This window comes from Nicotiana tomentosiformis, chromosome 6 (assembly GCF_000390325.3).
Source record: "Nicotiana tomentosiformis chromosome 6, ASM39032v3, whole genome shotgun sequence".
Lineage (NCBI taxonomy): Eukaryota > Viridiplantae > Streptophyta > Magnoliopsida > Solanales > Solanaceae > Nicotiana > Nicotiana tomentosiformis.
The window spans coordinates 14,627,855-14,645,791 of record NC_090817.1 but is presented as its reverse complement, the minus strand read 5'-3'; the positions used below and the strand labels follow the sequence as shown (position 1 = coordinate 14,645,791).

The 17,937-nt window shown below is 35.1% G+C and overlaps 1 protein-coding gene and 1 non-coding gene across 3 annotated transcripts; both read right to left on the bottom strand.

Annotated features, from left to right (window-relative positions):
* Nucleotides 1–5,178: 5,178 nt before the first annotated feature.
* LOC108945763 (uncharacterized) lies at nt 5,179–12,311 on the bottom strand. 2 transcript variants are annotated; one of them, XM_070177139.1, is made up of 4 exons: nt 9,599–12,311; nt 6,756–7,223; nt 6,562–6,678; nt 5,179–5,515 (listed from the first exon to the last, which is right to left on the bottom strand). In XM_070177139.1, the coding sequence occupies exons 1-2, from the start codon at nt 11,863–11,865 to the stop codon at nt 7,031–7,033; spliced, it is 2,460 nt and encodes an 819-aa protein (XP_070033240.1). In that variant the 5' UTR covers nt 11,866–12,311; the 3' UTR covers nt 5,179–5,515; nt 6,562–6,678; nt 6,756–7,030. The 2 variants fall into 2 exon arrangements, with proteins under 2 accessions (XP_070033240.1, XP_070033241.1); XM_070177140.1 differs by lacking the exons at nt 6,562–6,678; nt 6,756–7,223 and having other exon boundaries at nt 9,214–12,310.
* Nucleotides 12,312–17,403: 5,092 nt separating this feature from the next.
* LOC117277598 (small nucleolar RNA R71) lies at nt 17,404–17,510 on the bottom strand. Its single transcript, XR_004507907.1, has one exon. It is a non-coding gene; the product is annotated as a small nucleolar RNA R71 (small nucleolar RNA).
* Nucleotides 17,511–17,937: the final 427 nt, after the last annotated feature.

Genomic DNA, 17,937 nt, shown 5'->3' with positions numbered 1-17,937 from the left:
ATATAGTCGCCGAAATATATGTTATTAGTGTATGTCTCATATTTAATAAAAAATCGATAAAAATTAGAAGAAAAAACAGACAAAAATCGAATAGATGAAAAAATGACTTAATTGGTTTGGTTTGATTTCAATATTTGAAAAACCGACTTACTTGGTTTGGTTTTTTTTAAGAAAAACTCGATCCAAACCGAATCATAAACACCCCTAACTCCATGTTAAACGTCTAGTGTAACGTTACTCATGCCTTTAAAATTTTTACCTTAATTCATAAGTGAGCTTCAATTTAAGGTCATCCTAAACTATGATTAAAAATGAAGGGTAAATTTGGACCTTTTCTATCGAATAATTTCAATACATGAAGTCGACTCATTTTACGCGCAAGCATCGTTAATGGCAAGGATAAATACGAGACAATTGATAATAGTAAAAGTATGAACGAATCAAAGAAGTAAAATGGTACAACTCCAAATATTACCAAGATTATATTTGAATCTTTTTACTTGCGTTTTTAACCTATTATAGGTACGTCAGTCAAAATTGACCGAATAGACAATATCACCTAACCAGACCATAAGGTCCCAAACCTCTTTATTCATCTCTTTACCTTTCAACAATTGTCGCTAGAATATTTCAAGAGAGATCTTTAGAAAATAGAAAAAACTTCTCCTTTTGTTGCTTCTTTTTTGAATTTTGTTGGAACGAGGGATGGATTGCTCTTTTAATTTTTCGTGTGTGAGCTTATTCAGTTATTCTCATTATCGATTTCAAGTCTAGATCGTAGGCATGCAAAATTTATTAGATTTTAAATCCAATAAAATAACGTGGACTATATTTTAAATTCAAAGTATATTAGTCAAATAAATATTATGGGTTAATATAATTGAATTAATTATATAAGTCCAATAATACATATGGGTTAAATAAATAAATCTTAATCCATTTGACTAGCCCATTTAATTGAGCTAAAGTGATGAGACCATTTCATTAAGTTCAAGATGTCATCTTCCTAGATGCTCAGTTTGGTGCTATGTGTCAAATGATGTGGCACGCCAAGTCAAGCAAAAGAGTCAATGAGATCATGTCACGTGTCAAAATGACAAGGTATACCAAGTCAAATTAAAAGACTAATGAAATCGCGTCACATGTGCAAGTGACATGTTCTCGCTAATCAAATGCGACCTTGTCACTCTTTAATCTGATTTGTCGGAAAGAGTTTGATATCATCACAATTCTTCCCTCCCACAACTATAAATAAGGTTCTTCATAACTCAAAAAAATGGAGCAGGAGTTATAACAAGAAGCAAGAGAGAGCTTGTGGATCAAACGCCGCAAATTTCTCTACAAGTTTCAAGCTTCAAGCAACCAAGTTCAAGTTCAAGCTCAAGAACGAAGAACAAATCAAGATTCAAGGAGTACGAGTTCAAATCAAAGTTCGTGCTAGTTGAATTCAAGATTATCGTTTATGGCAACAACTACATATTCAAGATCAAGCTCAAATACCCTTGAATTTATTTACTATTGGAAAGAAGAATCAGAGGATTCATAAAGATTGTACGCTCATATTATTTGAAATCAAATACTACGATTGTTGTAATATTTTTTGATTTTATTTTTTCGACATAAATTTATTGTCTACAATCTACATGAATAAAAAAGGAGGGTTACAATAGATTGAATGTAAACATAAAATTAGTCGATTTATGATGAATTCAAACACAGATAATTTGTTGTTTGTTTCCTCTTTGCCTTGAAAAAACGAATATCTTATAATGGAGCGGTCAATATGAATGCACATTTCATTCCCCACTGCCAAAGAAAAGAGAAGAGAAGAAAAAAAAAATTAAGAAAACGACCATTACCCGCCGTTTGTGTGCAAAAATTTTTCTGAAAGTTTGTGATTTTTTAAAGATTTTTTTTTCCTGAAAAAGTTTTCGTTGTGCCTTCAGAAAAAATAAAATAAAACATTTTGGGATCATTCACAAAGCTTCACAAAATTTTCAATTACGGTCAAATATCCATATAACATTCTCGTCTATTTCGAATATCTTTAACTGTTATAATAAAATATTATTATAGAGAACATTATAACATAATATGAAATATTAGCTCCAGAAAACTTGATTGTTATAGTGAATTATTGTTAAAGAGATGACTGTAGTTTAACTATATTAGAACATTTTTATATTGTATTTATTTAAGTTAACCCCTTTTTCTACCGACTTCAAATTTACAAGAAATAATATCTTCAGTGCGTGGGAAGTATTTTTGGATTATATGCTAATAAATCGTTCACTTCCAAAAGTATCTAAAATAAAGTAAGATATGTTGTTGATTAAAGTGTAGTAGGAGAGAGAAACAGGAAAGGGGTGAGATGTGGGATCCTATCTTTCTTGAAAAGGGTAAATTTACCCCGTTTTTCAACAGTATTTTTTTTTTTGTGGGTAATTCACTAATAAACTTGTTTGGTAAAGATGTTCAAGAAAAATCTAAAAAATTAATCAAATAAAAAATTGAATATATAAATATTATTTTCTCCAAATCAGAAAAGTACTCCAATGTCGTCACAAACAATAGATATTAGTTCACTAAAGTAGATTCACTAAAGTAGATTCTATGAAGTTGAGTGGTAAAGTGGTAGCTCCAATAAATCTAACAGGTGTCCGTCCAAGTATAGGGGCGGAGTCACAATGTTATAGAATAGAATAATTTTGGTAAATTTTTTGTAGTTATATTTTAAAATTTTATTTAATATATACATATAATCTATTCATGACCCATTAAAATTATGATCTAGAATTTATCAACGAAAAAATTCTGATTCCGTCTCTGTTCAACACAGTGGGTATTATGGCAAGAAGGGATAAGAATAAAAATTTAAAATATGAAAGATCTCTCATTGTAAACAAATAGTAAGAATACAAAATGTTACTCCATTGTTTTAGATAAGGCATTTGAAGTATTAAATGAGGTAGTCCCACTTGAGGGAAACAATGGTTAGACAAATGATTGAGATTGATTCCAAGAAAAAGTCCTCTTTCTATTAAAAAAATGTTCTTTTCTCCTTTTCCAATAAGGAGGAAGAAGATAAAAGCTTCTACCACTATGAGATATAGGATAGTTATCTTCATTTTTAGTTAGTTAGAAGTTTTGAGTTTGAAATACTAGGAATAAAAGAAATCTTTGGTAGAGAAATCTTCACATTTATGGGTGCTATATAATACAAATTCAATTAGTGAGCCAATAGATTTTGAATATCAGACGATTATATCAAAAAGACGATAAAAACGTTTGTGGTGTAATTCAAACTTTATTTAAAGCAAACAAGTCTTTTGCAATATTTGAAATTGTAATTAGTTGATAGCAACTCAAATCTTTTGTAATATTGACGACAGTATCCCTTGCAATTGTTAATTTTACTTTATTTTCACCTATCAATCTGAATTTGCAATTAGATCTTTAGCTTGAAATACTTCCTTGATTTGAGGACTAGTGTTCAGTCTTAGTTGGTTGTACCTAGGGGTGACAAGCTAGCAGGTCGGGTCGGATATGGCGCGGGTCGAAAACGGGTAATATAAAAAATGGATAAATTAACCGACCCAATCCACATTTAATACGAATAAAAAAGGATTAACCGGTGGATAATATGTATATTCATATTATCCATGACTTCTTGAATATGATCACTTTTGGAAGAATTCCTAGTCTCTCAAACATAAGGACCTCAATTTGATACTTTGCAAATGTAAAAGTTAAACATATAGTTATCAATTTTCTAAGTGGATAATATATTTCTTATTCATATTTAATCCGTTTTTAAAAAGTTCATTATCCAACCTATTTTTAAATGAATAATATGGATGAATAACTGTTTTCTTTTAACCATTTTGCAATCAATAGTTGTATCTCTTTGCCAATGATTTTTTCATTATCTGCGTGTCTTATTTTTCCCCTTATTAGCTTAATGTTTCTCTTCATTTACGTGATTAAGCTGACTTTCAGTACATTTTACAAACCAAGTGTCCAGCTATCTTCGTGTTTTTTTTTTGGTGAAAGATAATAACAAAACGTAGTGCTTACAGGGACATGGTGCATCTGCTAGGTCATGCATCGAGTTTACAACAGAAGAACTAACTAGTAGGGAGGGGTTTACAGGTACACCCCTATTTAGCTGATCCCTAGAGGGATCAGTAACAAAAAGATGTTGTTTAGATGTCGTTGCTTGGGATGAATTTACATAGGGGGAATGGGATGCAAAAGAACAAACATTGCCCAGACGTTTTGTGGGCACTCCAAGGAAGTCTGCTTTGAAAGCAGCCACTACTAGAAATGCAGTCTTTTCACAGGGAAGAATCGGTGGGAAATCTGTATGAAATTTGAATATTCCCACGATATTTTCAGGGGAGGCGCTCCGTGGGAAAATGGCTGGTGGGAAAATAATTTCCCAGGACATTCGTGGGTAATTCCCAGGAAGTTTCCCACAAAAGGTTTCACGAGAATTTGGTGGGGCCACACAGTGTATTTTTCAACGACCGCTGTGGGAAAAAGAAGAAAATATAATAATTTAATTTTCCTAAGTTTCTCACCGAATCTCTGGGAAGTAATAAAAATAATTTAGTTATTTTTTTATTTTACCCACGGAATCAGTGGGAAATATGCATAACCTAGAAATAAATCTATAAACATTCCCACGAATATCAGTGGGAAATATTGAAATTCTTGAAAAAATATGGGCAAAATTCCCAGGGAGTTGATGGGAAATCCGTGGGAAATCTGGTAAATATTTTCATCACAAAATCTATTTTTAGAACTACACCACCTGCCAAACAGAAAGTACAACCACGAATACAAGACTAAATACAATTAAGCATTCAAATACCATAAACAACATCTAATTCAATCCATTTCATAAACAATATCCAACAAAACATAGAGTAGAACAAAAACTCAAAAAATCCAACATTCAAATTCAACATCCAAGTACCATTTAAGACAAACTAATAAAAGAAACTACTCTTTAGTTATCATCAGATGCTGCTGGAGAACGAGGCACGGGAAATGCACCATATGCTAAGAGGGAGTTTATCTGAGATTTGAGACTTTTAACATCACTAGTGACAAGTCTTAATGCATCGTCCTTTCGCCTCATTTCTTCCTCCCTTCGCCTTTCCTCTTCCTCTCTTCGCCTATCTTCTTCCTCCCTTCGCTTTGCCTCTTCTTCCCTTGCAGCCCTTTCTTGAAGATACAACTCTGTAATTTTCGCTACCTTCCTATTCAATTGCTCAAACTCATCCAGATCAACCGAGCAATGTGACGAAGAATAAGAACCAGACAATCCAGAAGTACGACGGCCGAGACTAAACTCTGATCTAAGGCCGTAGACTCTCCCCTTATGCACGCCACCAGCTGCCTTAATCCACATGTCCATGATCTCCTCTTGGGTTGGTTGGATTGGCCTACCTTGATCATCAATCGGCTGGCTTTGAATGAACTCCTCCAAGATTCGTTTGAAATTATCCTGTAAAAAAATTACAATTATTATGAAAGTAAATTTTATTAAAGAAAATTTATGCAAATAAGTATCTTTATTTCTCAAACTTTAAAGTGAAACACACGGAAAGATTAAAAGCGTAGCAGCCTTGCTGGACTTAATCATTGCCATTTGTTCACCAACCTTTTCACATGGCATTTCATCCAATAAATCCCTTGTTCCTTATGCTTTCCGGACCAATAGTTGGACATGCAGAAACTAAGAAATATGCTGACTTTTCCTTAAATAGTTCTATCCTGGAATCACAAGTTTATAATAGAGAGAATTTGACAGTGTGTGCTCTCGTCATAACAATTAGAATCATAAAAAACAACATAGAGTGTCGATGCTTATGTCACACCATCCAGCTACTATAACCATATCTCAAGAGCCAAAAGCTTTTGCAACCAATTTGTTTGTAAGACTATATATTTAATTGCTGGATGTCATTGTAAACGGTTCTTGAAATCAGACTTCTTTGCACCACATTACTCCAAAACATATCTAAAAGGCTATTCTCATCATAGTAAGAAACATTAAAACTTTTGTAGATTTTGAGAGTTATCATTAGCCTTCTTCTATATATCTCGTCTAACAATATGAAGCAACGTCAAGATTCCCCACTTTAAAGTAAGCATTTACAAGAGTAGCATATACTAGACTATCCCCAAGCACTCCCTTTGTTTGCAAAATGTGGAAAAAATTTCAGCACTATCAATTCTACCTCTCTTGCACAATCTCTTAATGAGACAACATCTATATCATTATTCTGGTGGCAGTAAACATCCACAAGCCACGAATATGAGTAATAACTGGGAGAAAGTCCAACACTAACCATGTTAAATAAGATTTCTTTGGCCAATCTATATGCCTAAGAAATAATATCCAATGCGTGCATTGTACAATATAAGCTCACTGCACTAATAAGTGCAAACACATCTTAAACACCAAGCATATGATAGAGCATTTCAGAATGCCATGAGTAGAAATGTATTTTTGATATTCATATATGTGAAGAATATTGTTAATCTTACATGGGTTGTCTCAGCGCGCGGCTCAATCCAAGTCGTTTTTGTTCCATCCTTTAACTTTTTCATGTGGGTTTCCTCAAACACCTCATCATGAGTAACTGGTCTTCCTTTCGCCTTTTCCTACAAAAATAAATAATATGTTAAAAAATGGTAACTAAAATAGTTATAAATCAAGAAAAATATAAAAAATACATTACCAATCTTCTTCGATGAGCCGTCATACTAATTGAGCCGCATGTATGCACCGAGCCACCCTTGTTGGACAAACGGGCTGCCCTTCCCTGTTCGCTCTTCTTCTCAAATTTCGGAGAGTTCCAATACTCAAGAAGTTTAACCCATGAATCATCAAGAATCCAACTTGGCCTCTTTTTACTTTCTCGAGCAGTTCGAAGCATATCAGACAACCTATTAGAACATTTCTTAAAGAAAACGACTCGTACCTCAGCTTCAAAATCGCGTGACCATGCACACTTCATCTGCAAATAAAACACGTTAGAATGAATATAGTGAGTTGAAAACTAAAGAAAAAGATTAATTTTATCCTAAATTCATCAAACATTCTGTCCCTAATGTGACTTGGAACATCGGACCAAAACCTCCATGGTGCGTAATAAAATGAACACATCGATTCAACTACGGCTTTCGTAGCCTGGGGAGGATAAAAGCTGCATTGAATTTAAAACAAGTTAGAAACTACATTTAGAATTAATTATAAATTAAAAAGATGAATATTTACCCTGCTCCATCGGGAACAATAATCAACCTCCGAAGATCATCATATTTTCCAACATTTAGAGGATCATGCCTTCGTGTAGAAGTCTGTGTATGAGGATGTGTAGTTGTATCACTATCGGTGTATGGGGATGTCGAATTACCATCGACTCCAATATCTGGCCTAGAAATGCTGGGAGATGAAGACGGAGTGAAATCAGACGAAGGTATGGAAGAGTAGCTAGCAGGATGACTAAATGATGAAGACATGCCAGATGAAGATGATGAATGAATGATTGGAGAAAATGATGACCGGATGCCAGAAAAAGATGATGAAGGAATGGCTGGAGAAGATGATGATGGCATGACAGGGCAAGATGATGAGGGTATGCCCGAAAATGGAGTGAATTTATACGAAGGCATTGAAGAGTTCCTAGCAGGATGACTAAATGATAAGAGCATACCAGAGGAAGATGATGAATGAATAATTGGAGAAACTGGTGATTGAATGGCAGATAGAGATAATAAAGGAACGACCGAACAAGATGATGATGACATGATAGGGTAAGATGATGATGAGGGTACGCTAGGCCTAAGTGAAGGCATGTGTTGGGAAGATGTAGGTTTAAAAAAGGGTGTAGATGAGGGAACGTTATACCCTAGGTGAGGAATAGAGTATAAGGGAGGTGGAAAAGATAACGGGCATGTAGGTAGAGGCATATGCGAAGTAGACTGTGCATGTGGGGGAGAGGTAGTGATACCTAAGTTACTAGAAACTTTTGTTTTCTTTCTTGTTTTACCCTTCTCCGCTGCAGTACCCTCTGAACGATCTTTACCTCGAGGAGCCATCTAAATAATATAGCATAAGAAAAGATATGTTAATATGTTTAGGAACAAATTTAAATGCATAACATACAAGTTAGTAAAAAGAACAAACATGTCAATCCTAATCGCTTAGTTCATCTTCATCAGAAATTTCGTCCTCCTCGCTTGTTTCATTTTCATCATCATATTCTTCCTCCTCAGTTAATTCATTTTCATCAGCGGAATCTGCCTCTTCATTATCCATAGATGTTCCAGCCCCATAATGTTGTTGAACTGAAGGATCAACTTCTTCATACACGCCTTCAATATGCAGTTCATGTGCTAATTCATTATCCACAATTAGTTGAACACTTGATATATCATTCTGGTATGCTATATCTAGTGCATCCTCAACTTCTACTTTACCAACCGGTTTAGTTTTTATAACTACCCACCATTCAGTCTTATTTTTACACGACGACGGATAAGGAGCATAATACACTTGCTTTACATTTTGTGCAATGATAAATGGATCATATCTTGCATACTTCCTCGTGTGATTAACTTCAACTATTTTATAGTGTTGATGTACCTTTGTACCTTTATTTGGTGTTGGATCAAACCACTTGCATCGAAAAAGTACCAGCCATTTCTTCGGCCAACCAACATACTCTATTTCTAAAATCTCCTGGAGTACACCATAATAATCAATATCTCCATCTTGGTCACCATCACCACCCTTCACCCACACTCCGCTATTAATGGTTTTCTTATTCTTAGACCATTTTTCCGTGTGAAACTTGTATCCATTGACAAAGTACTTGGACATAGTTTTAGCTTGAGGAATAGGTCCCCAAGCTATATCACGCAAAAATGGATCACCTATACCATTGTATGGATTATGAACCTATATAGAGTTGAACAAAATTAAGAAGTTAGAAAATATAACTTGTACAAAACTGAGAATCTGGTATTTGTTAACACTTACATAATCTCTAAACCACTCTGAAAACCTTGGATAAACAGCATCTTGGCCAAACACACTCACAAAATATCTGTCCCACATATTTATAAATTTTATTAGCTAAAATAATAATAATAGATCATGCAAGTAGGTCAATAACATAATTTCAAACCTACTCGTAAAATTGTTGAACTTCGGGGCAGTTGAGCAACACGTGTGTTGTAGCTGACTTTTTCTCCATCCCAGTCCAATTTCTTTTTTTATACTTTTTAGAACTTCTACCGGGTTGATTGAATATGGATAGCGACGGTGCCAAAGGATCATTATCACCTTCGTCATGTCGATTTGGCCTATTTCTCAAACATGGCACATGATGCTCAAAATAATATGAACAGAAATGAGAAGTTTCTTTAACTAGATATGCTTCACATATTGATCCCTCAATCTTGGATTTTTGTTTCACCGTCCGTTTACATTTTCCAATAGTCCTACATAGCATAATTTTAGATGGGAAGAAGTGTAATAAAAAAACATAAAGAAAAAATAATTAATGATTATTACCTCTCAAATAGATACATCCATCTACATTGAACAGGCCCTCCAAGTCGTGCCTCTCTTACAAGATGAACTGGGAGATGTTCCATTACATTGAAAAACCCACATGGAAATTTTTTTGCCAGTTTGTTTATGATTAAATGGATGTTACTTTCCATCAAAACTAGATTTTCCTCCCTCAATGTATTAGAACATAGGTCTTTGTAAAATAAGCTTATCTCTGTAATGAGTTTCCATAATCTCTGAGGCAATGCACTAAATGCAATAGGAAGTAATGATTCCATGAAAATGTGACAATCATGGCTTTTCATATACATCAACTTTCCTTCTTTCATGTCAACACAATTGGATAAGTTTGAAGCATACCCATCGAGCATTCTCAAATTTCGAACCCAATCACAGATCTTTCGTTTGTCATCCATTTTGAATGAATAAATGGCCTTAGGCTTCACCATCCTGTTATTTTCTTGTCGTAGTTCTAATTCTCTTCGCCTACAGTATTCCTGTAAGTCCATCCTCGCCTTCAAATTATCTTTTGTCTTGTTTTTGTCATCCATTATAGTATGAAATAAGTTATCAAAAAAGTTCTTTTCAATATGCATGACATCCAAGTTATGTCGAAGAAGATTATGCTTCCAATAAGGTAACTCCCAAAATATGCTTTGTTTAGTCCAATTATGCTCAACACCATAACCAGGTAATTTAAGTAATGGAGACTCTGTTACCTTAGGAAAATTCTTAACCCTCTCCCAAATTTTCTCCCCCGACAAGGTTGCTGGTGGCTCATCATAATCAGTTCGATTCTTCATAAATGCACTAGTATTTCTCCTGAACTCATGATCTATTGGCAAAAACCGACGGTGACAGTCAAACCATGTGGTCTTACCTCCATGTTTCAAAGTGAATGCTTTTGTGTCTTCCATACAGCAAGGACAAGCTAACTTTTCGGCAGTCGACCATCCAGATAACATTCCATACGCAGGAAAGTCATTAATAGTCCACATCAAAGCAGCACGCAATTTAAAATTTTGTTTAGTTGATATGTCGTATGTTTCAACACCTTCCTGCCACAATAACTTTAGCTCATCAATCAAAGGCTGCAAATATATATCAATCAAACTTTTTGGATTACTTGGACCCGGAACTATGCTAGTTTGGAACAAATATGGACTTGTCATACACATCTCTGGCGGAAGATTATACGGTGTAATAAAAATAGGCCAACAAGAATATGGTGTAGCAGACACAGAAAAAGGAGTGAATCCATCTGCACACAAACCCAACCTAACATTTCTTGGTTCATTAGCGAAGTCAGGATACATCCTATCAAAATTCTTCCACGCTTCTCCATCTGAAGGATGACACAAAACACCAGGTGCCCTTCTATTTTCGTGGTGCCATCTCATATGAGGAGCGGAACTCATTGACGCATACAATCTCTTTAACCTAGGTATAATAGGTAAATAATGCATCCTCTTAATTGGAACTTTCTTTACTTTGGCATTTGTGACTTCCTTAAAACGAGACAATCCACAAAATTTGCACGCTTCTAGTGCCGCATCATCTTTATAATATAACATACAACCTTTTTCACAACAATCAATTTTTGTTGAGGAAAGTGCTATCTTGGAAACTAACTTCTTAGCCTTATAGTAATCACCGGGTAAGTTAATGTTCGGACTAACTTCACCCATAAGCCCAATTATAGCATTCATGGCCGCTTGAGAAAGATTCCAATCCGATTTGATAGTTAGTAATCTAACTGCAACAGACAACTCCGAGTGTATTGAGCCTTCATAGAGTGGACGACTAGCCGCATCTAATAATTCATAAAAGTGCTTTGCCTCATCATTGGGAGACTCATCAATATTTTGTTGGGATTGAACTCTTGGGTGTATCCCAAAAGCATTCGACACCATTTCATGCATTTGAGAATTATCATAATTTTTCTCAAATAATGTACTACTCTCACAACCAGCAAGATTCTGAAAGTCAACATCAGCTAAATTACTGTAGTTCTCTCCATGAACCGTCCACATATAATAATTTTCTCTAAACCCCTTTCTGTAAAGATGAACTTTAACATCCTCCGGTATCAATAACTTTATACATTTGCACTTAGCACAAGGACATCTAATTGTTCCTTCATTACGGAATTCAAGAAGTGTTTTTGCATAAGCAATAAATCCTTTAACACCTTCTACAAATTCTTCCTTCAACCCCCCACGATTAGGATAATTTCTATCATACATCCATCTACGATCTCGTTCCATCTATTACACAATACAATATAAAATAATTAGATAAGGAAATAAATAATTTATTTTATTCACTCAGTGGAACGTCATGAAACAATGTTTCATAAACTATTCCTTGTACATGAAAATTGATAAAGATGACTACTTTGGATTTGACCACTATATACTAATCATATACTTTGTTTTATTATATTTTAGTTGATTAATGGTCCTTGTTAAAAGATAACTACACAAGTTGACAACCAAACAAATTAAACTGTGTATTTTAAAATTGTCAACTTTCTATCTCCATTTCTGGAAGAGCTCTACATATTTATATAAAGAAAAGGAGAACTTTATCATAATAGTTTAACATTTATACTCTCAAGAGACAATGCATGTAACAAGAATAAACTTTTATTTTTACTCTTAATATCATTTTTATATTAGAATTTTATGCTGAGATTAATTACTCTTACATCATTAACCAAACGACCTCTGAAAAATTATTCTTCAAGAGCTATGAAAACGTTTACTAACATTTTTAATTTATCATAGAACCACTTCCTTGAGATTAATCACTATAATACATCAAACTAGGAATGGACAAACCAAACGACTCTTAATAATGCTTAATAAAGAACAGTGAGGGGGAAATACTGCTTTATATCATTTTCACATACACGAGAAGGTTGTTTGGACAAAAGTGCAAAAAGACAAAAGAAAATACTATACTATTTTAATTTACAGAATGAGAAAATACTTTTTAAAGGGACACCACCTCTTAACCAAAATGCTTTTTCTCTGTAACCATTGAAGATAGAGCCATATACCAACTAACCAGACCAAATTATACCAATTTATCAAACACCCATTTTCTCTCTCTATTTCTATCAAAACCAAACAAAACTCGAAACAAAGAGGAAAAGAACAAAGGGTAGGCAAATATAATTAGAAAAATACCATTTGCTTTGGAGACTGCAAGAAGTGCAAGCTTATTCTCCTCCTAACGGAAAAAACTTACCTGTACTAGGTGTTTACACCCGACCAATAAATAAACAAATAACACATGTTACTTTATTTAACTATAATTATTAGTACTTAACCGTAGTTAAGTACCATATATTTTGCACATAACCTTGAATAAGTATTAATATAAAAATACTCAACATCTTAAAATTCCATACTGTCTGTTGTCTACTAATGGTGAATATGTGTGGCCTTTTATTTCGATATGCTATTACCACACAAAAGGTAAATGGCTTAGTTTGTGGAACAACAAACATGTATATTAAAAAAGAATAAACTCATACGAAAGAATTTCATCAATTGCACTTGACTTTGCATAACTACACTATTACTGATCATGAAAAGTTTATCAAACTTACTCTTGAAAAGAATTTTTCAATTTATGTTTTAACGACTTTTTTTGTGAAGACAATAATAGCCCAAGTGGGGTTACTAACTGAACTACAGTTTAGGAGAATATTTTCAGCACACGTTAACTTAACATGGTATAAACACCCGGTGCAGGTAAGTTTTTTCCTCCTCCCAACTCTCAAAGCTCTATTTCTGTATCTCTATTGATAATGCCAACAACTATTGCTCCTTTCTACAAACTCCCCACAACCCCATAAACCAAAACGCATGCTCCTCCATAACTTTGCCTATATTAACCAACACATCACACCCTACTTAATTTTTCCCTCTTCCTACTCATCAGCTTTCTTCTATTTCCCAACTATTCTGTATTCTTTGTATGTTTTCTTGATCTGGGTATTTCAAGAAACTAGCCAAAGATGATAACTTTATATAATTTATATCATGTTATGACTGTTGTTGTGCCACTTTATGTGTTTATGATATTAGCTTATGGTTCTGTTAAGTGGTGGAAGATTTTTTCCCCTGACCAGTGTTCTGGTATTAACAGATTTGTTGTACTTTTTGCAATCCACTTCTCTCTTTCCACTATATAGCTGGTAATAATCCTTATACAATTAACATATCAAATTAAAAATATCCCACCATTTGACACTCTAATCTCCATACAATCAAGAAATCAATTCAAAATATAGTGCCTTGAGAAACATGATTTTAACTTACCAAATTCTCAGCACCAGGAATGTTTCCGTTTTTGGCAAGATTGACAGCAAGCTCAAGATGATTCAACTGCAACAAAATTTATAAAAAAAATTATGTCTTTCATGGTCATAGATTACCAAATTTTACAATACTAGAAATGCATCTACAGATACATAGACACCATAAATCGAGAAAGAAAAGAAAGAGGGAAATTTGATTAGCTTCATATTAATTTTTTTAAACCTAGGGTTTGAAATAGTATAAAATCCATAAGTTTCAAAGTACTTTGGGGAAAAATCAACAACTAAAAAGGAGAGGGTGAGTGTGTGAGAGAGAGATAGAGAGAGAAGGGGGTTTAGATTAGCTGGATATGGAGTGAAAATACAGAAGGGAACATACGATGTGAAGGGAGGCGTCTTGAGGGAGGGAAGATACAGAGAGGAAATACTATGTGAATAGAATGAGGAAAAACTTAAGGTTACATGAATAATAATACTTTCCCACTACTACCCTGGGAAATCTCCGTGGGAAATCGTTTTCATAATAATAAGAAAAATTTAAAAATTTAAAAATATCCATTCACACTAAGTCTATGGGATTATGTAAAAAAAAAAAAAAAAATATTTAAGTTCCCACTATCTTCACTGGGAAATTTTTTCAGTTTTGATATAATTATATTTTTAATGACTCTTCCCACAGAATTAGAGGGAACAAAGTTATGCGCATTTTTGCGCCAAAATATTCCCACGAATAGTCACCGGCAAAGGTTATTGTTTTTTTAGGAAAAGAAATTTTAATTTTTCCATTGTATTTATGTGGGAATTGTCACTGAAAATTTTTTCGTGGGAAATTTTCGTGAGAAAATGATGTGTTTCTAATAGTGAGCCATAGCAAAAGGTGGTGGTGAGTGTAGGAGGCACCCATTGTTGCTATCCGTCATAGTGGTTCCATACTTGGCTAAGGTATCAGCTATTATATTTTGCTCCATGTAAACATGTTTGATGATTGGATCATTCAGTTGCTTGAGCATGAACCTGCAATCATTAACAAGAGAAGAAACATGGGTATGTGAGTTTTGTAAGAGGGAAATAAGATCAGCAACATCCACATTGATTTCCAAGGGAAATTGTTGATGGTGCATAGCCAGTTGCAAGCCTCTGAGCAAAGCTTTGAGTTCTAATTCAAGGCTTGATCCTTGGAAAACATACCCCGCAAAACCCAGCACCCAGCCGCCTGTTGAATCACGAAATACACCTCATATGTCGTTTCTTCCATGACAGTTAGCTGAGGCACTGTCAGTGTTTAATTTATAGTGCCCCACTTTAGGGGGTTGCGTTTGATATATAAAGGGGTCTTACGGTTAGTGGTACGTGTGGGAGAGGTAAAAAAATTCAGAGGCTCGTGATGTTATTAGAAAACTATCAGCCTTCTGTGGTAGGTTGTTGCCGCGTGGCTATAATTGCATAATTTCGTACATTATTTGCCTTGCATTTTAAATGCTTTAACGATAAACTACACTTTAATCGTGCATAACAGAGTCTATTTTATGTGTAGGTGAATTGGAGATAAAAGTAGAGAAAAAAAGGATATTTACAAGTCGAAAGCGTGCGCGAGAGCAGTTGAATAGGAGAAGCTGGCGAAGCCAGGATTGTAGCTGGCGAGATACCTAGCGATGCCATGCTTGTAGCTGACGAGAGACCTGGCGAGGTGAGGCAGTAGGCGAGATCGAGCAGGCCTTATACCTGGCGACGCCAGGCCTGGGGCGAGGTCCACCAGGCGTTATGCCTCGCGAGGCCAGATCTGGGCGTGCACATTCCGAGCTTTGAAGACTTATTTCGTCTCCGGGTTTGACTAGGACTTGGCCTACACGCTTAAGTCTTTTCCTACACATATAAATAGACCTAAAAATGTCACTTTTGAGTACTTTTTGCAACCGGAGGCAAGGATAACTCGTGGAACAACCGTTGGGAGTTAGACTCATCGATTTCTACATCTCTTTATCCTTACTTTGTAATTTAATTATGCAAAATACTTTGGATATTGTGATTATGAGTATGAGTAGCTAAACTCATAATCTAGGGTTTTGATGGAACCTATTGGAGGATGATTTTCCTGTTACGTTAATATAGATTTGTCGTAGTATTTTCTCTAATTGTTCAACTATATTATTATTGTTGTTGATTGAAGGGCCCTCAATCGACTGTGCCTATTTAGTATGTATTACTCAGGAGACAGTGCATATTTAGGTAGTTGTTGAACAACATCACTCCTAACGTATATGAGGGATCAATACGAAGGGTTTAAAGGTGGGATTAGGGATAACGAAACCTTGGTGTGATTCGAGTGAGCCGTAATTAATGCCAGATAGCGTAATTCGGGAGAATATATCTAGTAAATTATAGTAATTACTCGGGAGAGAGTTACGACAGTCAGAGTGCTCATGATCGATAGAGAAAGCTTAGGCAAATTTATAGAAAATATAGCGAAAAAGATTCCGACAATAGAGAAAATCATAACCTTAGATCATTCCAATTCTTGTCTACAAACCGTAGTAGTTAGTTATTAATTGTTGCACTTTTATTATGTAATATTTAGTTAGTAAACATCCAGATTATCACTTAAATATTTCTGAAGATTGATTGCGTGAGGTCGTGCGAGTCTAGTAGCTGTGTTTGATAGGTTAATTCCATGTGGGATTCGACTCCGGACTTATTAGCCGGAATATATTTACAACGACTGCTTAGTCCTTTTTATACGGCATAGTTGGGCGTGATCAAATTTTGGCGCCGTTGCCGGGGAATTTAATGGTGTATTAATTGCAGCTAAAAGAATTGCTAGAATTCTTAGTGTAGTCAATTTTCTTCATTTTTTTAAACAAATACATTGAAATTTTAACGTTTGTAGTCTTGGGCGTTACAGGTGCATGCCTAGGAACTCCTTGAGAACTGGTGAATTGCTCGAAGGATTATCAAATCCTGAGAAAGTTTTCAAGGCATTGAATCGTGCAAACAAGAAAGACAGACAACAACAGAACGAAACGAACTAGACATGGATGACGTAATAGAAAATTCAAATAATAGAAATAATGACCCGAACAATCAGGGTGTGGCACCTCTTGTGCTAGAAGCATCCTTATATGATTGGGCACAACCCACCGCCGAAAATCTAGCAACCGCAATTGCAGTCCCTCAAATACAAGCGGAATCATTTCAAATCACAAACAACATGCTATATTTATTGCAGAACAATGGACTATTTTCAGGGTCTTACATTGAAGATCCTCAACAGCATCTGAAAAATTTCCTGTCGATATGTGTCACACAAAGGCAACCTAATGTGACACCGGACACAATAAAGTTGTTATTGTTTCCATTCTAGGTGACGGGAGAAGCTCAGACTTGGCTTAATTCACTCCCCATAAACTCCATCACTACGTGGGAGGAATTAGTCAAGTAATTTGTAAACAAGTTCTACCCACCCAAAAAGACTGCCAAACAAATTGATGAGATATTGAGCTTCAGGCAGAGACCAACAGAAACACTACAAGAATTGTGGGAGAGGTTCAAGGGCATGCTTGTTAAGTGTCCACATCATGGCATTCCATAGCAAATGTTGGGGGAAGAGGTTCTACATGGGATTGACAAACAACTTAAAGGCTAATGTTTATGCTTTAGCGGGTGGAGCATTTTTGAGCAAATCATTCAGAGAATGCAATATCCTACTCGATAAAATGGCTTAAAACTCAGGATGGATGACAAGAGACTCTACGATCACTCCTGTAGTTGACTATGTGTCTTTGGATCCAAACAACTCTATAGTTGAAAATATGGCTACTCTAATTACGCAAATGAGTATCCTCACCAAGAAGATCGATGAATCAGGCCAGAAGCAGCAGGTACACATAGTAGACGCAACTAATGGGGGCTTATGCACACCATGCATTAACCAACCGTATGTATGCTCGTGGACTGCAGAAGGTGACCACCAGCACTATCAGGAAGATATGAACTATGTAGCCAACTCTGG

Coding starts and splice junctions, on each gene's coding strand:
- LOC108945763 (XM_070177139.1), bottom strand. CDS start 11,865: ATGGAACGAGATCGTAGATGGATGTATGATAGAAATTATCCTAATCGT. Junction 7,224..9,598: donor TGGATGTATCTATTTGAGAG/GTAATAATCATT, acceptor AATTCAATGCAG/CTTTTATCCTCCCCAGGCTA.